Source organism: Vipera ursinii, assembly GCF_947247035.1.
Source record: "Vipera ursinii genome assembly, chromosome: W".
NCBI classification, from domain to species: domain Eukaryota; kingdom Metazoa; phylum Chordata; class Lepidosauria; order Squamata; family Viperidae; genus Vipera; species Vipera ursinii.
Genome location: NC_139522.1, coordinates 40,721,789 through 40,745,472, shown reverse-complemented (window position 1 = coordinate 40,745,472; position 23,684 = coordinate 40,721,789). Strand labels below are relative to the sequence as shown.

The window sequence follows — 23,684 nt, the reverse complement described above, 5'->3', positions numbered from 1 at the left end:
CACAGCTTCTGGAGGCAGGTTGTTCCACTAATTAATTGTTCTAACTGTCAGGAAATTTCTCCTTAGTTCTAGGTTGCTTCTCTCTCTGGTTAGTTTCCATCTGTTGCTTCCTGTCCAGCCTTCAGGTGCTTTGGAGAGTAGCTTGACTCCCTCTTCTTTGTGGCAGCCCCTGAGATATTGGAACAGTGCTATCATGTCACCCCTCTTCCTTCTCTTCATTAAACTAGACATTCCCAATTCCAGCAACCGTTCCTTATATGTTTAGCCTCCAGTCCCCTGATCATCTTTGTTACTCTTCTCTGAACTCTTTCTAGACTCTCAACATCTTTTTTACATCTTGGTGACCAAAACTGGATGCAGTATTCCAAGTGTGGCCTTACCAAGACGTTATAAAGTGGTATTAATACTTCATGTGAACTTGATTCTATCCCTCTGTTAATGCAGCCTAGCACTGTGTTGGCTTTTTTGGCAGCTGCAGCACACTGCTGGCTCATATTGAAGTGATTGTCCACTAGGACTATTGAGCAAGGTACCACCTATACTATACCTGTGCATTTGGTTTTTCTTGCCTAAATGTAGAACCTTATTTTTTTCACCATTAAATTTCATTTTATTAGATAGCGCTCAATGTTCAGGTCTGTCAAGATCCTTCTATATCTTAAGCCTATCTTCTGGAGTGTTGGCTATTCCTGCCAGCTTAGTGTCGTCTGCAAATTTGATGAGTTCCCCATCTATCCCCTCATCCAAATGATGAAGATGTTGAAGAGCACTGGGCCCAGAACAGAGCCCTGGGGCACCCCACTACACACTTCTCTCCATGTAGATGCAGTTCCACTGAGGACCACATGCTGAGTACAGCCAGTCAGCCAGCTACGAATCCATCTGGTGGTGATGCTGTCTAACCCACATTTTTCTTTCTTATCAAGTAGTAGGTTGTGGTCTACTTTATCAAATGCCTTACTGAAGTCCAAGTAAATTATATCCACAGCATTCCTCTGGTCCACTAATTTCGTCACCTGGTCAAAGAATGCAATAAATTTGTCTGGCATGTTCTGTTTTTGACAAACCCATGTTGGCTTTTAGTAATGACTTTGTTTGCCTCTAGGTGTTCGCTGATTCGTTGCTTGATTATCTTTTCCAAGATCTTCTTCAGGCTGATAGGTCTGTAGTTTCCTGGATCTATTTTTTTCCCTTTTTTGAAGATGGGAACTACATCAGCTCTTTTCCCGTCCTCTAGTAGTTCCCCAGTGCTCCAGAATCTTTGAAAGATATAGTTCAGTGGTTCTGAGATCACGTCTGCCAGTTCTTTCAGAACCTTGGGGTGTAGTCCATCTGGTCCTGGTGATTTGAACTCATTTAGGCTGGACAGGTGCTCACTTACCATTTTGTTGCCTATTAGAAACTTGTCTTTCTAATCTTTTTTTATGGTACTGTTTTTGATAGGTTGGACTGTTTTTTTCCCTTTGTGTAAATACGGATGCAAAAAACAAGTTGAGTAGTTCTGCTTTCTCCCTGTTGCTTGTCACCTTCTTGCCATTTTCTCCCACTAGTGGACCAATCATTTCCTTCACTTTTTTCTTGTTTTTTACATGTTATTTTTTTACTTCTGTTGCAAGCTTTAATTCATTTTGAACCTTAGCTTTCCTCACTCCATCTTTGCAGGCTCGGGCTATTTGCTGATATTCTGCCTTAGTTATGTGCCCCTCTTTCCACTTTTTATACTTGTCCTTTTTGTCTTTCAATTTATCAGAGAGTTCTTTATGCAGCCATGCTGGTTTCTTTTGAGAGCTGTTATTTTAATTCTTCAGTGGTATTGTTCTTCCAAAGCCATTTTTTCTTCTTCAACCATCTGATGTATTTGCAACATTCCATGCCCACCTATTTGCCTTGGTAGATAGAGTCTGTCAATGTCACTGCGTGGATGAAGGGCATGATTCACTGTCATTGTTTTTCTGGTCTTCCTATCCATTGCTTTTAATTCTGCTTGAGTCCAGTCCACTATTCCAGCTGTGTATCTAATGACTGGAATTGCCCAGGCGTTGATTGCCTTCATGGTATTTCCTCCATTGAGTTTGGACTTTAAGATCTTCTTCACTCTCTTGATGTATTCACCTCTAATCTTTTTCTTGACTTCAGTGTGCTTGATGTTGTCAGCTTGAAGGATACCCAAGTATTTGTAGTAATCTTCCTCATCCAGACTCTTAAAGTTATTTTTGTGGGGCATCTTGATTCCTTCAGTTTTCACTATTTTTCCTTGTTTGAGAGTAAGTGTGGCACATTTGTCCAAGCCAAACTTCATTGCAATATCTTGGCTATATATACGGACAGTGTTCAGCAGCGATTCTATTTCAGATGATGTTTTTCCATACAGCTTCAGATCATCCATGTAAAGGAGGTGGGATAGTCTGGCAGATGTTTTTGATGTTTGAGAGCCATGTCCTGAGTTATTCAGTATTGTTGACAGAGGAAACAGTGCAACAACAAATAGTAGTGGTGATAATGAATCTCCTTGAAATATTCCTCTCTTGATATTAACCTCTCCCAGTCTTTCACCACTGACCTGCAACTGTGTCTTCCATTGTGCCATCGATCTTTGCACAAATTTTCTGATGTTTCTACTGACTCCTGTTATTTCTAGGCACTTGATTATCCAGTCATGTGGCAGAGAGTCAAATGCCTTTTTGTAGTCAATCCATGCCACATTCAGGTTGGTCTTCCTTTTCTTGCAGTTTTCCAAGATCATTTTGTCTATTAGGAGTTGATCTTTTGTTCCTCTGCTATTGGGGCAGTTTCCTTTCTGCTTGGGTGGAAAGAGATTGTTTTTAACTAGATGCTGTTGTACTGCATCAGCTACCACACCAGTTAGCAATTTGAAAGTTGTTGGTAAGCTGGTAATTGGCCTGTAGTTGCCTGGTGCTGCCCCTTTTGCTGGATCTTTCATTATAAGGTAGGTTTTCCCAGTTGTTAGCCACTTTTCAATTTCTCCTCCTTGTAGTATATTGTTGAACTGCTTGGCAATGAGTGGGTATATAACAGTTAGATGTTTCAACCAAAACCCATGCAGTTCATCTTCACCTGGTGCTGACCAATTTTTGATCTTCCTTGCTCTTTTTTCTAGCATTTTTGTTTTTATTACTAGTTCTTTCATTTCAACTTCTGTTTTATTTGCATCCACCTCTTTTAACCAAGCCGCATCCTTGTTGTGTTTCTTTGGGTTGTCCCATATCTGCTTCCAGAACTGCACTGTTTTTTCCTTGTCAGGTACTGACTGATTCATTGCAGTTTCTCCATTGATGGATTGGTAGAAACGTTTCTGATTGGATTGAAATTGGAGGTTCTGCCTATAATTTGCAATTCGAGCTTCGTATCTACTGATTTTCCTGGGTATAGCTGTTATTTGCTGCTTTATTATTTCCAGTGCTTCCTTGATCTTCCTTGTTTCCAAGTGGTATTTCTTGATTAGGTATTCTTTGGCCTTCTTGTTCTTCAGCTTCTTTTCTTTCATCTGTTCTAGCTTGCTTGCATGTGATCTTAACTTGCTGATCTTATTTTCTAGTCTAACCTTCCATTTTTGTGGTGCACTGTTTGTTTGTTTTTCTTCTTTGTTGATTTTGCATCCCAGGTATTCAGTTATAACTGCAGCTGTGCTGTACATTAGTTGGTTTGTTTCTTGCAGTGAATTGGTGCTTATACTTGATATTGCAGTATCTGCATCTTTTAATGCTTGTGCTAGCTGTTTCTTTGCAACAAGCTTCAATACAGGCAGCCTTATTCTGTTGTTTTTGTGCTGTTCTAGATGCTCAGTTATTCTTTGTTTCAATTCTTTTCTTTCTTTAGTTAGAGGGCTTTGTTCTTCCTGTGGAAGAGGTGCCTGGTTTCCAAATGAAAACAATTGTATATCTGTGCTGGATTTCTCTACTGCCAACTCCCCCTGGCTTGCCTCTACATTCTGAGTTACTTCTGGCAAGGCTTTGAAATGTTTGCCCTGGGTAAACCTTTCCAGTTCTTCCAATTTTGCTTCTGTGAATACTTTATTTTGTATTATAAATTGACATTGATCTGCTAGGCTCTGTTCTGTTATTTCTGATTCTGGATGTTGTTCTTTCCAGAACTGGTGCATTTGTTTCAGATATCCTCTTCTTGTTGGACTTGATCTGTAATAACAGATCATTATTTCTTTGTTTTCAATCACTGTGTATTTGCGACGGGTAAACTCCTTTTCTTCCAGTAGTTCTGCAGCTGCTGGCCCTGGTTGCTCAGCCAACAGTCCTGAATCCTGTAGCCCATTTTTCACCAGATATCCAGGAACTCCAACATCTAGCGCGGATCTTGTTAACCTGGGCGACATCCGAGCCGGTATGGCTTTCTGAAATTTATGTCTCACCATATTTTTTATGGGAGAGACACTCTTTGTCTGACTACCCTGATGAGACCTGTCCAGTATGGTTGAACCTCTGGCATAGCTCTGATCTTCCTCAGATCACACAAGCCCCACAACCACATCAAGGTAGTACCTCACTGGGGGATTGTTGTTGTTGTTGTTGTTATTATTCACAATCAGCCAGATGTTCAGACTGGATCAGATGTTCAGACTGGATTTGGTATTTTTGTCTACTTATTGAGTCCTTTCCAAGGATCTGGGATAGGCAGATCTGGATGCTTGATGTTGTTACAGATATCGTCGCAGGATGTAATCTGTTCCAAGTAAAGTCACCTTTTGCAATTGACTGGTGGTGGATTTGTCAATGCTGATGGTGTTCAAGTGGTGCTCCATTATTATTATTATTATTGATCATTGCACAGTCCGCCAGATGTTCAGACTGGATTTGGCATTTTTGTCTACCTATCGAGTCCTTACCAAGGACCTGGGATAGTTAGATATGGATGTTTGATGGTATTACAGATATTGTTGCAGGATGGAAGCAGTTCCTAGTAAGGCCGCCTTTTGCAATTGACTAATGGCGAATTTGTCAATGTCAGTGGTGTTCAGGTGGTGCTCCAGTTGTTTTGGGATTGCACCCAAGGCGCCTATTACTATTGGTACTACCCTTGCTTGCCTTTGCCACAGTCTATCTATTTCTATTTGTAGGTCTTTGTATTTTGTTATCTTCTCCAGTTCTTTCTCGTCTATTCTGCTGTCTCCAGGCACTGCCATGTCCAGTATCCAGACTTTTTTGTCTGTCTTATCGACAATTGTTAAGTCCGGGGTGTTATGTGGCAGGTGCTTGTCTGTTTGAATTCTGAAGTCCCAGAGCAGTTTAACTTCATCATTTTCTATGACTTTTTCTATTTTATGATCCCACCAGTTCTTGCTTACAGGCAAATGATATTTCTTGCAGATCTTCCAATGCACCATTGTTGCTACTTTGTCATGCCGCTGCTTGTAGTCAGTCTGTGCGATCTTCTTGCAGCAGCTTACCAGGTGGTCCACTGTTTCTTCAGCTTCTTTGCATAGGAGCACTTACTGTCTGTTGCTGTCTTCTCAATTTTTACTTTGTATGCATTTGTCCTTAAGGCTTGGTCTTGTGCAGCCAGAATTAGTCCCAGAATTAGTCACAGGATGTAAGCTGTTCCAAGTAAAGTCGCCTTTTGCAATTGACTGGTGGTGAATTTGTCAATCCCGATGGTGTTCAAGTGGTGCATCATCATCATCATCATCATCATCATTAATATTAATATTATTATTATTATCCAACTGATTTTAATTGACTCTGGGTGGCTCAGGCGAAAGCATCCAGAACCACTAGTGAAGAGTCTCAACAGTAGTTTATTGCTAGTTACCTATGTTACAAGAATCGCAAGATTGACTACATTCCCTTGGGAACAAGATAATGCTTCAAAGATTCTGGAGGAGGTCTGGCTGTGCTGCTTACTGCAGTGCAATGACTCTAAACTTGGGGCCCTCTTGACCTCTCCCTCTAGTCTAGCTGGAGATTACACCCCACAGCAATGAAATAAAATACAAAAAACTAAAATAAGTACACAGACTACTAAAAAATAACAGTATGGGCTTTCTTAAATTAAGAAATCTTCCTCTACACCTACATCACTAGTATGTAGAAGTAGAGTTGTAAATAAGCTGCAGTTTTTGAAGCTCATTAAAAATACAGAATACTGTCATGTTTAAAAAGTCTCAGGACTTTTAGTGATGTTTTTTTAGCTTTGGCCCCAAATGCAGACTAATCAGTTCTGGCTACTTGTGGATTTCTTGAAAGAGCCACCTGTGTGGCTTCATGGCTAATATTTCAACCTTTTCATTTCCTGTTTTTCCAGACAATGGCAATTGAGGGTCAAAACGAAGACTTGGGCCAGGAGGAGGTGGTGCAGCAGTGCATGCGCAACCAGCCATGGCTGGAGAAACTGTTTGACTCCTTCAGCAAATTGCTGACTCAGGCTCAAAGCAAATGTGTGTGACACCATCATCAGAGCCACACCCCGGGAGGGGCTGCCAAATGCCTGCCCCTCTGCAGAGTCAGAGCAAGAAGTGGGAAGAGGAAAGTCGAGAGGTACTAATACAGGCAACAAATCCAGACACAGCTCACCACCACCACCCCTTCTTGGGGGTTTCTCTTTTTCCTTAAACAGGACATGGGACAAGCCTATGCTGTGGTGGAGGGTGGAGGTTTGTAGTGGCAGACAGGACATTTTGAGGAGGGTTCTCATCAAATATTTGAATGGTTGGAACACCCCTTTTCCTTTTGCCCTGGCTGTACAGGGAAATATTATTTATATATAAATGTATAAATACCTAATTGAACAGCCTTGCCCCTTGCTCAGGGTTGGGGTTGAGAATAGGGGAACCCATTGGAAAGTCAGAGAAATGACAATGTGTAATTTAGAGCCAAAAGGCTTCTTGATTTCTCACCATGGAGTGAGTTGACAGTAGTGAGATTGGTGAAAAGAGAAGGACCAGGGTGTTCTGAGGTTCTACCCTACATCTCTTCCATCAAGAACCTTTACTTCTCCTTATGGAGAGCTGAGAATTGAGCATGGGGGATGGTGCACTGGTCATTATACAGTGTCTAGCTCCTTTTATCCATAGTCTGATCAGGAAATATGGCCCCTGCTGTCCAACATGTCTAATCCCATCTTTGCCAAATAAATGGAGTGAAGGGAAGCCATCCATCCATACTCTAATGACGATCACTTCTACTTTTGCTTCCAACAAGAATATTTATTGCCAAGCTTGTTCCTAATCATAAATGGTAGCACCGATTTTCTCCCTTTCTGGAGAAACCTCCCTTTCTCTCCCTCCCTCCCTCCCCTTGTGTTTTCATGGAACAATTGCTGCTGGAGGATTCACTTTTTTGCCATTGAATTGAGTGATTCTAGCTCATTTGGATATGTGGAACATTTCCCTATACTTTCTGAATAGATAGCAGTAAATGGGCAGGGGAGAGCCTAGTGACATCTATAGTAATCTGTCAAGACTATAACAAGACTTCCTGAAATTCCCCTCTCCTCCCCCAGATTTCACAATTGCCCCCCCACACACACACACAGAGACACAAACTCTTGGATCATGGAAGGAATGTATAGAGGGATTTAGATAAGTCCCTTCCCCAGTGGTAGATCTGCACTTCTATGAGGGAGGATTTTTTTATTATTGTTTTTCCCCATTCTCCACATATGATGATGTCTGGAAAGGCAGAATTCTGCTCCCCCCTCCCTGAAACTGTATATACTGTATAAGATAAAAAGTCTATGTATCATATTGTATTTGACTAACTTGAAATTATTGATGCGCAGGAGTTGCTCTCACTTTCTCCATTCACTTGTAGCTGTGATGTTCTTTGGTTTTGACTGAAATTTTCATTAGGGTTTTTTTATTGTTATTGAGGGGGGAAGGGAGATTTTATGTCTCCTACCGCATCCTGCCTCCTAAACAAAGCTCCCTTTCCAAACCTAAACTGAAATGATAAACTCTGATGAGCTAGAGGATGAAGACCTTGTCTTAGTTACCCTTTCTTCAATTCTCAGGTGGGCTGTCCACCCATTATCCAGCTATCCATTATCTTGTGTGTGTCTGCACCCTCCCCTCCCAGTAACCTTCCCAATTACATCAATCACATGCTTTGGTCAACCATCATCGTCCCTCACCCCCAGATCATCTGCTGACCTCCCAAAGCAATCCCTTACTTGAATGTAGATCTTCCTATTTCAGATTCCCATCTCCATGCCAAAGTCTACCTCATTCTTCTTCCACTGCTATTTCCCCCTCTTCCACATTCACCACCCAGAGTCACTTGTTTGAGATGGCTGGCTATGTAAAATGAATGAATAAGTAAATTTGATTTTTATCCCTCATCAAGTCATCCTTTATTCCTGGCCCATCTCCTCTAGAACCTTGTTCTTCCTTCCTCACTAACCATAACCATTCCTCCATTTAAATTTTCCTTCTGCTCTTATAACTTTGGTCTTTCCAAGACTCCTGCTTTCTTTCCACCTGCCCAAATCAATAGGATTTACAGGAGTTGCCCCAATGTACTTTTCAGATTTTGGGTAGTGTGAAAAGGGAGATGTGAAAAGGTACTTCAGGGATGATGGGAAAATAAATCCCACTTCAGAATTGGTGGTCTCAGAATTAGTGGTCTCATCACAGAGAACTAGTTCAAGCAAATCTCTGAAGGGCACGGAAATATGTTAAAACCTGTTTGGTTACCTAGGTTAATGTCACTAAAGTATGAACACAGATACTGGTGAGTCTCATTTTCTCCCTTTCTCCCCTTCTTATTTATTGTGGATGAATAGAGGTTGGCAAGTGTGTATGTGAGTGTGCATGGTGGTGGTGGGGAGGTAGAATTTGGTGCATGAGCCCTAATCGAAGAGAATGGTTTTAAAGGGAAGAGTGGCCTGGTTTCTTTTGAGTATTTTAAAACTTACAATTTAGACTTTTTACAAAAACAGCTTTCCTTAATAAACCAGGTTACTGATAGCAGTTTGGCCTTAGAAGTGGTGGATTATGACAGATATCTGTGTGTGGAAGTGGGGTTAGCTGAACATGGGTTTGGGAAAATGAGAGAATGAGTTGAGGGGAATCTTTCATAGTATAGGGTTAATTTTAGAGGGACCTAAAGCCTTGGCACTTCTTGGGACAATAGACTTGCACCACCAATCCCATGGAGAGCCTTGCTAATCCATTGCTCCCGGTTGGAGGGACAGAGTAGCCAAACCTGAGCACCCAGAATTGGACAGGCCCAGCTCTGAGTTAAGGACAAGCACAACACACGCACACACACACGTACAACCCAATTTCCTGTGACAAAAAGAGACATTCCTCCTCTGCCACCCACCCTTGTATTTGGATCTTGAAAGCCCCCCTTTTTTACAATGTGTATTTCTGTGTATCTTGTTCGCGCCTCAAGGTGGGATTTGTGTTCTGTATTATTGAATGTTCCTATATATTTTTATTGTTCATTATTAGTGTCTGAGATGTTTTTTCTCAATATATGTAAAACTCACATTGTATACTGTGTACACAACAAAATGACAAAAAACACCTTTCTTTCCAAAAATCAAATGCCTGAAACACAACTTTGTTCATTTTGTTGAGACTGGGGTGGCCATGGGGAAAAGGAGAACAGAAGTGGTCTAGGATAATGGGGAAAACCTGCCTAGATCTATTTTCACATTTAAGCATGATGCTGTGGCTTTTGATCTAAATGTCTTGGTAGTCTGAGCCATATTCTGAAGTTTACATAATCTCTTAACATTTTCTTCCTGTGCAATTCTTGAAGGCCATTCAGTACTAGAAACATTCCTGGTTCTACTTTTTATTCACTGGGATTTCCTATCAGATGGAAATTTATACACATCACCAGGCTACCTGATGAACCGCCTTGTCCCACTAGGTAGGACAAGGCCATCTGACTCACATTGGCAGAGAGGGCCTACTTCAGATCCCACCAAAGAACTCCAGCTATCAGGATCCAGAAGAAGAGCCTTCTCTGCTGCAGCACCCACCCTTTGGAACATCTTACCCTCTAGGGCACGGATGTCAAACTTGTCACGTCACGTGTCACAATGTATCGTGACTTTTTCTGCATTGCCGGAGCTGGGGTGGGCACAGCCTCTGAATGATGCAACCGGCCCATGGGCTGGCAGTTTGACACCCCTGCTCTAGGGTAAAATCTGCCCCCACCTATTCTTCTGCAAGAGCCTAAAGACCTGGCTCTGCTGGTTGGCCTGGGGTCCAAATGGGGGAGTTCCACACTGGAGGTGGCTGCTGGATTGATGGCACACTCCACCTCACACACAACCCTCTCTACTCTCCACCCGCCCATCTTTTTTGGTGTAATCTTGTGTTCTTTTTCATTGTTTATTTTGTTCTTTTATCTTCTGTTTACACTATTTTCATTACTTCCTTTTTATTGTTCTAAGCCGCCTAGAGTAGCCCCACGGAGAGATAGGTGTCAAATAAATTTAACATAAATAAATCAGTCAAGGACTCCCTGTATGTAGCTTTTGCACAACTTTAGTAGTAAGATGCCGATTGCATATTTGACACAAACAAATACTGCTATTCCTATAGATCTGTAAGAAATCTATAGGTTGGAGAAAGCATTCTTCATCTGGGAGACATTGTACTGTTTTTATAATTATTTCTCCAGGACTATCATAAATCGCTAAATACTAAGATTTAATACTGAACTTCTAGAGTAATTAGTAAAGAACACATTTAATTCTCCACATCAATTCAAACTGAGTGCTTATGCTTATCCACTATACTTTTTAATATACTGGTAGTTTTCAAATGTTTCCATCCCAGCTTTCTATATACAAAAGTGCATACTATTTTTCAGTTCATGCACAAGCATATTAAATTTCTCATTAACAATTATAAAATTTAAAGCATTCTCCATATGCTCAAACATACACATACATATATGTAGCATGTGATACAGAAGTATGCATTTTTGAAAAAGGCTCCCCACCCCATTTTTATGAGTAGATGGGGAAAATTTGTTCTATTAAAGCAGACATGTCAAACACAAGGCCTGGGGGCCGGATGCGGCCCGCGAAGCCATCCTGGAAACAGTAAGGGAACGGCCCCCGTTGTCTTGGCCCCGGCCCAGGCTGGCCAGGAGCCAATATACAATTTCATGGTGATCATCTGTGTTGAAATACATTCAGTCTTAGCTCCATAAGGCCATCTGGAAACAGCGAGGGACCGACCCATGCCATGTCGGCACTGCCCCCTCGGCGCATGCTGGGGAGGTATCACCCTTTGTGAGGAATGAAGAAATGCACCATCGCTTGGAAGTGGCCAGCACATGGCCCTGCCTACTTCGGGCAGGCTAGGGGTTGGGCAGCGTTGTGCTTCTCTTCAGATTCATGCCACCCGGCTCAGCCTCTTGGCACTGTGAGTAGAGCACCCCACTACCTGCCAAAACCGGGCAGGCTAGGGGCTGGGCAGCATTGCACAGGTAACATCAACTCTCACGCTGCTCATGGCATCCCCTCCTATAGAGCCCACCAAACCGGATATGTGAAGTAGGCGAGGGCCATGTGCTGGCCATTTCCAGGCAAAGGTGCATTTCTTCATTCCTCACGAAGGATGACACTTCCCAAGCTGTGTTTCTTGCCTGTTTTTCTCCCTCCCTCATCTCAAATATTTTCCCACCACTCTGTTCTAAGGAAGGAGAGGGAAGGTCTGAGGGAAGTCCTACCTTAGTCCTGCCCTGCTGCCCTTTCACCATCCCCTTGCCCCCTCCTCCTGGCCTATGCTGGGGGGTCTCCCATCCTATTGCTAAGGAAGCTTTGGATACAAAGCCAGGTCTCCTCACATGGAGAGGGAATGGGCCTCCCTCTTGATTTTGCCCTTGTACCCATCATGAGCAACCTGGCTAAGGAGAGCAAGCACAGCAGCAGCAGCCTTGAGGAGGAGGTAAATGCAGCTGGGCACCCCCTTGGGGAACTGGGGCTGGGCTTAGTGCCGTGGGCGCTTGAGGGCTGGGCTAGGCATTTGACTGCCGTGCTACCATCCAGCCCCCCCCCCCCATGGCCTGAGAGGAACAGTGAGGCTCCTCGGGTGGACCATGCCTTGGCACTTCCCTGGTCCCATCTCCTTCTGCCAGAGACCCTCAGATCTGTCCCACTCCTGCCCAGGCCCCCATAGGCACCCTTGACACAAATGATGTAGAGCTGGCCATGCCCACCCAGTAGGCCACACCCACCCAGGCCACACCCAGCCGGCCCCCCGAGGGCAACCGCAATGCTGATGTGGCCCTCAATGAAATTGAGTTTGACACCCCTGTATTAAAGGGAGTTTGTTGAAGCATTACATAAAGGATGCGTGTGAGGAATGACAACCTTTCACTGGCCATAATAAAACTCAGTAGGGAGTTGTACCAATAATTACTAACACAGGGGACAGGGCCAAAATTTTCAGAAGGCTTCCCCCCCAACACACAGACCTTTTTAGAATAGATTCCTACTTGTTAGAAAAGTCAGCTGCCTTTATGGAGTTAACACTACAAGAGTGGCTGAGTTCACAGAACATGCACTTTTTTCCACAGAATAGACTGGTTGAGCAAATGAACCATATTATGGCATAGTATGTCAGCTTCTTTAACCTAATGTGTTGGGCAGAGCCAGCCAATATCTGCTTGTTATGTACCACCACAGTAAAATTACACACTGGTAATGGGAATGTTTCCCTTTTATTAAAATCATGGTTAAGTCATACATTCAAAACCTATGGCCATTTTATCATTCAATAGGTTTTTAGGTTCACTGTTGTGTCTTTGTGCCTGTATGTACATATACATGCACATATGCATGCTCTCTTTAGCTTTTGAATAACATTGTACCAGAAGTTCCCAAACTTTCTTGGTTCATGGAGCCATTTCAGAACCTTGGCTTAACAGAAACAGAAAACTCACAGGAATACCAAGGGATATTTTAAATTACACTGACAATGTCTGTCAGATGTTGAGTATTGCTGCTTCTCTTGGAAATGTAAAATATCCATGCTCTTGGAAATGTAAGATATCCATGGTGCCTTGTGAGTTCACTTTGGTGCTACAGTGCAGTTTGGTAAACGCAAACTTTTACAATAAACAGGCTCTAGTCCATGAGGGCATATGCCACAATCAGTTTTCATTTAAGGGGGAAACCACAGGACTTTACTCTGTAATCTGTCGAGCCCCGCAGGCCCGACATTCAGCAGGGGGGTTGCGGCCGGCTGGAGCGCCCCGCCCACGGGTCCTCTCCGCGGCAGGGGAATCAGACCCCACCCTTCCCGCCGCAGACGCACCTTTCCCGCGGCAGATGCCACCCGGACCTTCCGCGTCCACCCAGCCGACTGGGCACCTGCCGAGGCACCCCAAGGACTCCCGGCCGGCCAAGAAGCACGCGCATGCGCGGGACCGCCATGCAGGCCCCCGCCCGACGCCGGCCTGCCCCATGGACTCCTCATTGAAAGAGGAGGGCGTGCCTGCTCGGTCTCTTCGAGTGGGTCCCCGTTCATCTCTGGGGGTTGCGCCTACGACGCCGGTGTTGGACCCCGTGCCGGCATGGGAACATCCTGCTGGTGGGCCTACCATGGGGCGGCTGTTAGCCCTCGTCTCCCGTAGGGCGTGGCTAGAGACTGGACTCATGGAACAAGCCCGCGGGGACGGGTCTGCAGCAGTACCGGACACCGTGGGGGGTGAAGGGGTGTCTGGGGCCCGGAGTCATGAAGGGAACATCTTTGGGTGGGGGGTGGTTGTTGTGGGGGGTGATGGTGGGGTGCGGGGCCGCGGATTTAGGGCCGGGTGGGTACATACCTGGCAGGAGGAGCGCGCCGGGTTCCAGGGCGGGGATCAAAGGGAGCTGACGGGGGACGGCGGAGTGTAAATAGGGGGCAGGGCGGATGTTGGCCTGTTTGGGCGGGGCATGGGTGTGTGCTTCAGCTGGCTATTTAGCAGCGTTGGTTGCGGGTAGCAGCCAACGCTGACTTCGCCTTTTCATGCATTGCTGTATGCCTTGCAATAAATGCTTTTCTGTGGAATCGACACTCGTTCCGGCTGTGCATTTTTCCTGCTACCGCGGACGGGGCCTAGAGTAAGTCAGCGTTCACCCTCTTCTTGCTGTGTACCCTCCTGGGTGAGTTGGACATGGCAGAAGGAACGCAAGGGGCCGCTCCAGCGGCTGCTACGGAGGAGGTGGCCGGTGCTGCTGCAAAGCCTCTTGAAGTGGTGGAAATGGGGGAGGAGGCTCAACCGACAGTTAGGGCAAAGGTAAGGTCTCTTCCGCCGGTGGTGTCCGCGGCTGAACCCCATGAGACCGGAAGCCGGGACCGCGGAGGGGAGTGGTGGCTGAGCTCCGCCCTGGGGCGCAGAGAGCCCGATCGGGGACAGGCGAGTCGGCCAAGTGAGGCTTTGGTTTTTGTTTTTGTTTTTTTAATTAAAAAGTTTTACAATACATTTTTGAATACAACCCCCCTCCCCCTCCCCTCTCCCCAACCCCCCAACCCTCCCCTCCCCCCTCCCCGACTTCCCAGAGCAAAATACAGGGTATAAAAATACAAACAAACATAATCTAAAATATGCAAACAACAATAAAATATTAAATTCTATCACACTTTAACTCTCAGTAAAATAACTACAAGCTAGTTATACATCATATATATCCAGTACTTATTCAAATGCTAAGTGAAACTTTTTAGTCCCATATTTATTCTGGATGTAATCAATCCATCTTCTCCACTCCACAGTGTATCTCTGTTGCGATTGGTCTTTCAAATATGCTGAGATCTTTGCCATTTCCGCCAAGTTAGAAACTTTTAAAGTCCATTCTTCTATAGTCGGCAGTTCTTCCTTCTTCCAATATTGCGCTACTAAAAGCCTCACTGCCGTAATTAAATTCAACATCAACTTAGTGTCCACAACGGTGGTATCTGTGATAATACCCAGTAAAAACAGTTGCGGAGAAAACTTTATCCTTTTCTTAAATATTTTTTGCATGTTCCACCAAATTTTAATCCAAAAAGCTTTAACCTTTTTACAAGTCCACCATATATGAAAATACGTTGCATCCTCTCAACCACACCTCCAACATTTGGGCTGGCAGTTCGGATACATACTTGCTAATTTTTTAGGATCTAAGTGCCACCTATAAAACATTTTATAAAAATTCTCTCTTAAATTTTGGGCCTGTGTAAATTTTACATTTCTAACCCAGATCTTTTCCCAAATATCCATTGTAATAACTTCTTGAAAATTCTGAGCCCACTTTATCATACAATCTTTAACAAGTTCCGTCTCTGAATCAATTTCTATCAATGCAATATATATCCTTTTTATATGTGCTTGACCTTGATCTCTAATTTGCTTTACCAAATTTTCATCAATCATTGAAAAACCAGTTTTCTGGTCTTCTTTCCATCTTGCCTGTAATTGCCCATACTGAAACCAGGTTTGTACAATCTTCTCTTCTTTTAAAATGTTATATGACTTTAATTGCCATACATTCCTCTCAAAACTTAAAATTTCCTTATATGTAGTCACATCATGTTTAAATCCAACATTTATATTTTCTATTGCGTGTTTAGGTATTGCCCAAATAGGTATCTTATAATTTAACTTATGTCTATACTTTTTCCAAACTCGCAACAGAGCATACCTTAAAATATGTATCTTAAACACATTATCCACCTTCTTATCATACAATAAATATGCATGCCATCCAAATAACAAATCATGACCCTCAAGATTTAATAATCTCGCTTGTGTTAAATTAAACCAGTCGCTTATCGCTGACAAAGCAGCAGCTTCATAATATAATTTGAAATTAGGCATTTTAAGACCACCTCTTTCACGCGTGTCTTGCATTATCTTAAATTTAACTCTTGGCTTTTTCCCTGCCCAGACAAATTTATTAACTCCTTTTTGCCATTCCTCCAAGTTTAAATCCTTTTTAAGTATAGGTATCATTTGAAATAAAAATAAAAATTTTGACAAAACATTCATTTTCACTGCTGCGATTCTTCCCAGTAAAGATAATTGTATTTTTTCCAACTATCTAATTCTTTTTGTACTTTTCCCCATAACTTTTCATAATTATTTTTATATAACTTCACATTTGAAGCTGACAAATATATCCCCAAGTATTTAACCCTTTTAACTATTTCAAATCCCGTTAGCTCTTCTAAAACAGCCTTTTGTGATGCTGTCATATTTTTAGACAATATTTTAGTTTTTTGTATATTGATCTTAAATCCAGAAACTTTCCCATATTGCGTTATTATCTCCATCAATTCTACAACTGAATAATCGGGCTGAGTTACTGTAACAACCAGATCATCTGCAAATGCCCTCAATCTATAATCCTGATCTCTTATTTGGATTCCCTTAATTTTATCCGAATCACGTATTTTAATCAGTAATATTTCCAATGTTAAAACAAATAATAGAGGTGACAACGGGCACCCCTGCCTTGTACCTTTTTCAATATTACATAATTCAGTCAGGCTATTGTTAACTATTATACGGGCTGTTTGCTTTTGATATATTGCCCTAATTGGTTGTAAAAATTTATCCCCAAATTCCATTTTCTCTAATACTTTCATCAAAAATTGCCAATCCAATTGATCAAAGGCTTTTTCAGCGTCCAAAAAGATCAGCGCTGCGGGGATCTGATTGTTTCTTTCCAGAAATTCCAATAAATCTACAATATGTCTCACATATTCTTTGTTGGAATGGAGGGAGCGGCGCCTGATGGATGACAATGGAGAGGAGTGGAGCTACTCCACTGCCCCAGGCAGCCACACCATGGACATTCTAAGAGACAGGTTCGGGGAGATTGGTGAGCAAGAGCCTGCTCCTTGGACGGTCACTGACTCTGAGTTGGAAACGGGACGGTGGTCCCTCACAGGGACCCAATCAGGACGGTCCGGCCCATCCCGTTTCCGATTGGCCAGTCCAAGATTCCGGGGGCCATCCAGTCTAAGCACGTCCCACACAGGGGCTCCGGAGGGCCCACCCCCCACGACCACGGTGCAGAGCGGTTCAGAATCCTGGCCAAGAACAGACGGAAGACCCTGCCAGCAACCAACGCGACCGGTCGGAGGTACTCGAGACTTGGGATCACAGGTGGGGCCTTGGGGTCCTGGTGTGGTGTGGGGGCCACCACCTCTGCCGGCAATGTACGACGGCCACCCTGATCATCTGGCGATGTTCCTGGGTCAGGTAATAAACCATATGGACCAGTACGCCCAGACCTACACATCCCAGTGGGCGATGGTGGTGGCGGAGACAGCTTATTTGCAGGGAAAGGCAGCAGCCTAGGCAGCCGACCTTTACAGCGACCATGCCCGTGAACTCGGGGACGTAGGTCTCTTTTTGGAGGCCCTAAGAGGCTGATTCTAGGACATTTCCAGAGTACACCGTGCTGAAGCTGACGTGTTGACCCTACGTCAGCGGGGCAGACCGGCAGTGGACTATGTCGGGGATTTCCGTAAGGTGGCCGGGAAACTGCGCTCATGGCCAGAGCGTCTTCTTGTGCACCACTTCAGGGCCGGGCTTGACGGTGCCCTTCGCCGGGCGTGTGTAGTGCGCAGTGTCCCAGCTCAGTTGCAGGAGTGGTTTCGGGTGGCCGTGGAGCTGGACATTGGGCTACAGGACATCCAGGGAAGGCCTGAGGTCGTACCCGGTGGACGGCGGCCTACCGAGAAGGCAAGATCAGAGGAGCAGAGACCCGTGATGACATCGCCAAGACCCCCTGCTCAGTCGTTACGAGCTACCATCCGGTGCTTCAGGTGCGACCAACCGGGTCATCGGGCGGCTGAGTGCCCACTGCCACCGGCCCGGGCGGCTCCTTCTGTTTCCCCATCGCAGGGCCCCATCCCCAGGAAAACCGTAGAGCGGTCACGGGCCGTACACCAAATATTGAGCGAAACGCCCAGGACAACGGCCCCCCTCCGGGTGGACGTTCCGGCGACTGCCCAGCCCACGCAGTACGAGAGTCCCGAGGAACAGGAGCAGGAGGAGGACCCGATGGTAAGTGCTCCGGTGTGCCCTTTTGTGTTCCCAGTGCTGCTGGTTAGCCCTCTGACGGGACGGAAGAGGGCGTTCAAAGCCCTTATCGATTCGGGAAGTACCCGATGCCTCATAAGCCAGGCAGTGGCGGCCGAAGTGGGGGTCACACTGAAACGACTGGCTACTCCCCTTCGGTTCCAACAATGGATGGGTGTCTCCTCGGAGGGGCGCCTATCACCCACGTAACAGAACCGGTCAGGTTAGAGATGGGGGACCATTGGGAGACCCTGCAGTTCGTCGTAGTGCCCTCCATGATGGAGGCAGTCATCCTGTGGCTCACATGGTTGGACAAGTGGGGCCCCATGATTTGGTGGGAGGGGGGCTGTCGACACCTCCGTCTGGGATTGGGACCCCAGCCCCCTCTGGAACACACCTTCATGGGACCAGGCAACATGGGGAAGCAAGAGAAGGCCTGTGGGGTCGGGTTAGACCAGGAGGCCCAGGTGCCCTGGGACTACTCCGATCTGATGGATGTGTTCAATGAGCAAGAATGCAACACGTTGCCACCCCACCGACCCACGGATTGCACTATCGAGCTAGAGCCCGGTGCCAGGCTACCCAAACCCCGCAAGTATGCCATGTCGCCGAGGGAGATGCAAGAGCTCCGGAGATACATCGACAAGAACCTGGAGAGGGGGTTCATTCAGCCTGCACGGTCCAGGATGGCGGTGCCTGTTCTGTTCCGCGAAAAGAAGGATGGGACCCTTCATCTGTGTGTTGACTACCGGGGGGTCAACACAGTGTGTATAGAACACCTCTACCCCCTCCCGTTAATGAAGGATTTGCTGGCACACTTGGCTAAGGGTCGGGTGTTCACAAAGCTGGACCTGAGGGATCAGGATCAGGGCTGGGGACGAGTGGAAAACAGTGTTTAACTGTCCCCTTGGTAGTTTTCAGTTTCGGGTGATGCCGTTCGGGCTGCAGGGAGCCCCCGTAGTATTCATGCAGTTGATTAACCAGGTCCTGCATGACTTCTTGTACCACGGGGTCCTGGTCTACCTGGACGACATCCTCATCTACACGACGACGGTGGAGGAACATGTCATTTTGGTGCGGCAGGTGTTGGCCAAGCTACGGGAGGCGCAACTGTACGTCAAACTGTCCAAGTGTGAATTCCACAGGATGCAATTGGATTACCTAGGTTATAGGATATCTGCAGCTGGGGTGGAGATGGACCCTAAGAAGGTGGAGGCTATCCAGCAATGGCAGGCCCCACGGACTCGACGCCAGTTGCAGAGTTTCTTAGGCTTCGCTAATTTCTACCGGCAGTTTATTCCGTGTTTTGCAGCCATTGCCTTGCCACTTACGGACCTCTTGCGCACATGACAATTGGTGGTACAGCCACGACCAGGGCTCAAACTGGCATGGTCCACGACATGCCAACGGGCCTTCGAGGCACTCAAAACCCTGTTTGCCAAGGAACCTGTCCTGCTGCATCCAGACCCCGACCTGCCCTTTGTGGTCCAGGCAGATGCAAGCGACATTGCTCTCAGGGCCGTCCTCCTCCAGCGGAACAGCAAAGGGGTGCTCCAACCTTGTGCATATGCCTCCAAGAAACTTACTCCCACCGAACGAGCCTGGGCAATCTGGGAGAAGGAGGCTTTCGTGGTTCGCTGGGCCCTGGAAACATGGCGGCATCACCTGGAGGGGGCCACCCACCCGTTTGAAGTATGGACAGACCATAAGAATCTGGAGGCCCTTAAAACGCCCCGGCGGTTGTCACCCAAGCATGTCCGGTGAGCGCTGTACTTCCGCCGTTTCTGCTTCACCTTGAAGTATGTCCCGGGTGGGAGGAACTTTCTAGCGGATGCTTTGTCCCGCATGCTGCAGTACGATAGCAAAAGAGAGGAGGTGGTACAGGCGCTCATGCCAGCAGAGGCGGGGGGGGACAGTCCGTATAGGGGAAATGGCCCAGGCGGCAGAGGAGAGTCTGTGCCATGATCTCAGAGAGGCACTTCGGGGGGACGAATGGCTGCGGGCCCACCCGGACCTCCTGACATGCAATATCTTATCCGGTGGAAGGGATACCCCATGGAGGAGGCTTCGTGGGTGATGGGGAGGGACGTTCACGCTCCCCGCTTGGTTCGGGCCTTTCACCATAAACACCCTGGTAAACCAGGCGAGGGACAAGCTGAGGTTGCGGTCTGGGTGGACAACCATTTACCCTTTGCTTCTTCGCTTGCAGGAGGAGCCTTGGTAGGGGGGGGGCGGCATGTCGAGCCCCACAGGCCCAACATTCAGGGGGGTTGTGGCCGGCTGGAGTGCCCCACCCACAGGTCCTCTCCGTGGCAGGGGAATCAGACCCCACCCTTCCTGCCGCAGACACACCTTTCCCGCGGCAGACACCACCCGCACCTTCCGCGTCCACCCGGCCGACGGCACCTGCCGAGGCACCCCAAGGACTCCCGGCCAGCCAAGAAGCATGCGCATGCGCGGGACCACCATGCAGGCCCCTGCCCGACGCCGGCCTGCCCCATGGACTCCTCGTTGAAAGAGGAGGGCATGCCTGCTCGGTCTCTTCGAGTGGGTCCCCGTTCGTCTCTGGGGGTTGCGCCTACGACGCCGGTGTTGGACCCCGTGCCGGCATCGGAACAACCTGCTGGTGGGCCTGCCGTGGGGCGGCTGTTAGCCCCCGTCTCCCGTAGGGCAAGGCTAGAGACTGGACTCATGGAACGAGCCCATGGGGACGGGTCTGCAGCAGTACCGGAGACCGTGGGGGGTGAAGGGGTGTCTGGGGCCCGGAGCCGTGAAGGGAACGTCTTAGCGTGGGGGGTGGTTGTTGTGGGTGGTGATGGTGGGGTGCGGGGCCGCGGATTTAGGGCCGGGTGGGTACATACCTGGCAGGAGGAGCGCGCCGGGTTCCAGGGCGGGGATTAAAGGGAGCTGACAGGGGAGGGCGGAGTGTAAATAAGGGGGAGGGCGGATGTTGGCCTGTTTGGGCGGGGCATGGGTGTGTCCTTCGGCCGGCTATTTAGCAGCATTGGTTGCAGGTAGCAGCCAACGCTGACTTCGCCTTTTCATGGATTGCTGTATGCCTTGCAATAAACGCTTTTCTGTGGAATCGACACTCGTTCCGGCTGTGCATTTTTCTTGCTACCGCGGACGGGGCCGAGATAATCTTTGTGTAAGAGACCATTTACAGCTGGAATGCAATTCTCTGTAGTATGGTAGAAGACTGATAGACTCATACCACACATACCTTTGACAGTTCAAACTTGCATGTTGAGTGCTTCCATTTACTTTATAAACAACACATCTTTAAATACTGGGAGCATCAGTTGGTAGTTCTAGTAGGATAACCTTCCCTATGTTCATGCCTGCTGAGAATATTATCTGTATCTTGTATGTTGTCCAAAGGCTAACACTTCTTCATTTTTCTCATATCAGTCCTGTAGGGTAAATTTGACTGGGCAATAGCAACCAGCCCAGCAAGCTGCTAGAATATCTAGTGGCAAGCCACTAGAATATAAAATGAGAGCAAACCCCACTCCCTACCAGCATTGATGTTACCTAGTTTGGTAATGAAACATCTGCAAGAAAACAACTAAGGTCAGAGAGCACGAAGTACCCCACAGCAAGCTTCTATAACCATGATCAAAGAGATTCATAATGAACATGTTAACCACTACCCAACCATAATATAATCTGAGAATTGTAATCTTAACACATCTGAGTTCTGAAGATGGTGATGGATGATGGAAAGGTTAGGTGATGGAACTGATAGATGGAAGTGTTGAACAGCATGCAAACTTTGGATAACCTGCCTCCAGAAGCTGTGAATGCTCCAACACTGGAAGTTTTTAAGAAGAGACTGGACAGCCATTTGTCTGAAATGGTATAGGGTTTCCTGCCTGAGCAGGGGGTTGGACTAGATGACCTCCAAGGTAAGGTCCCTTTCAACTTTACTATTATGATTATGAGTGTAAGGATCCAGATAAAAATCATGTAGTTAAATATGAGTGCAAGTACTGATACCTGAGTAATGATAGTATACTTCAACATGATAGCACCTCGCTGGGAAACCTTGCTAAGAGGAAAATTTACTAACACAAAGAGCTGCTAATTTTTTTTTAAAAAGGTTGCTTTTCATCACTTTCCTTACCCTGACAAGCGCATTACAGAAGTGGGAAACAAAGGATGAATTTCACAAAAGCTGGCCATGTCTTCAAAGTATATAACAACTCTGTTCCTGAACAGAGCAATTTACAAAGTCTGGCACTGAAACTTGATCCTAGTAATTAAGCATTAAAGGTTTCAAACGTTCACTGTTTTAAAGCAGTAAGCTGGGATGGTAGAATGTTGAGGACCTGCTAAATGGTTCTGCAAGAAGCATCACCACTTATTTGCCTTATGGAAACAGCCAGTTATTACTTAGCGACTACCTCAGTTCGTGACTGCTCACAAATACGACATTAGTAAACAGTAGTAAATATAATTTTCTGACCAATGTGCACACTTACAGTGAGGGAAAAAATATTTGATCCCCTGCTGATTTTGTACATTTGCCCACTGACAAAGAAATGATCAGTCTATAATTTTAATGGTAGGTTTATTTTAACAGTGAGAGACAGAATAACAACAAAAAAAATCCAGAAAAATGCATTTCAAAAAAGTTATAAATTGATTTGCATTTTAATGAGTGATATAAGTATTTGATCCCTTATCAAACAGCAATATTTCTGGCTCCGAGGTGTCTTTTATACAGGTAATGAGCTGAGATTAGGAGCACTCTTAAAGGGAGTGCTCCTAATCTCAGCCTGTTACCTTTATAAAAGACACCTGTCCACAGAAGCAATCAAACAATCAGATTCCAAACTACACCATGGCCAAGAAAAAAAGAGCTGTCCAAGGATGTCAGGGACAAGATTGTAGACCTACACAAGGCTGGAATGGTCTACAAGACCATCATCAAGCAGCTTGGTGAGAAGGTGACAACGGTGCGATTATTTGCAAATGGAAGAAACACAAAATAACTGTCAATCTCCCTTGGTCTGGGGCTCCATGCAAGAGTTCATCTCGTGGAGTTTCAGTGATCATGAGAACGGTGAGGAATCAGCCCAGAACTACATGGGAGGATCTTGTCAATGATTTCAAGGCAGCTGGGACCATAGTCACCAAGAAAACAATTGGTAACACACTATGCTGTGAAGGACTGATCTCCTGCAGCGCCCACAAGGTCCCCCTGCTCAAGAAAGCACATATACAGGCCTGTCTGAAGTTTGCCAATGAACATCTGAATGATTCAGAGGAGAACTAGGTGAAAGTGTTGTGGTCAGATGAGACCAACATCAAGCTCTTTGGCATCAACTCAACTCGCTGTGTTTGGAGGAGGAGGAATGCTGTCTATCAGCCCAAGAACACCATCCCCACTGTCAAACATGGAGGTGGACACATTATGCTTTGGGGGTGTTTTTCTGCTTAGGGGACAGGACAACTTCACCGCATCAAAGGGACGATGGACGGGGCCATGTACCATCAAATCTTGGGTAAGAACCTGCTTCCCACAGCTAGGGCATTGAAAATGGGTTGTGGATGGGTATTCCAGCATAGCAATGACCCAAAACACACAGCCAAGGCAACAAAGGAGTAGCTCAAGAAGAAGCACATTAAGGTCCTGGAGTGGCCTAGCCAGTCTCCAGACCTTAATCCCATAGAAAATCTGCG

General features: G+C 46.0%; 2 protein-coding genes across 2 annotated transcripts in view; one reads left to right on the top strand and one right to left on the bottom strand.

Moving 5' to 3' along the window:
* Window positions 1-6,633, top strand: part of LOC310648250 (proline-rich protein 12-like) — a 114,002-nt gene extending 107,369 nt beyond the window's left edge. Inside the window, exon 14 of the mRNA XM_083375993.1 lies at window positions 6,274-6,633. Within this exon, the coding sequence (XP_083232119.1) occupies window positions 6,274-6,414 (141 nt within the window). The 3' untranslated portion in view covers window positions 6,415-6,633. The remainder of the gene's footprint in view (window positions 1-6,273) is intronic.
* LOC310648267 (uncharacterized protein) overlaps window positions 1-23,684 on the bottom strand; it is a 429,113-nt gene that overhangs the window by 17,955 nt on the left and 387,474 nt on the right. The gene's annotated exons all lie outside the window — the stretch shown is intronic.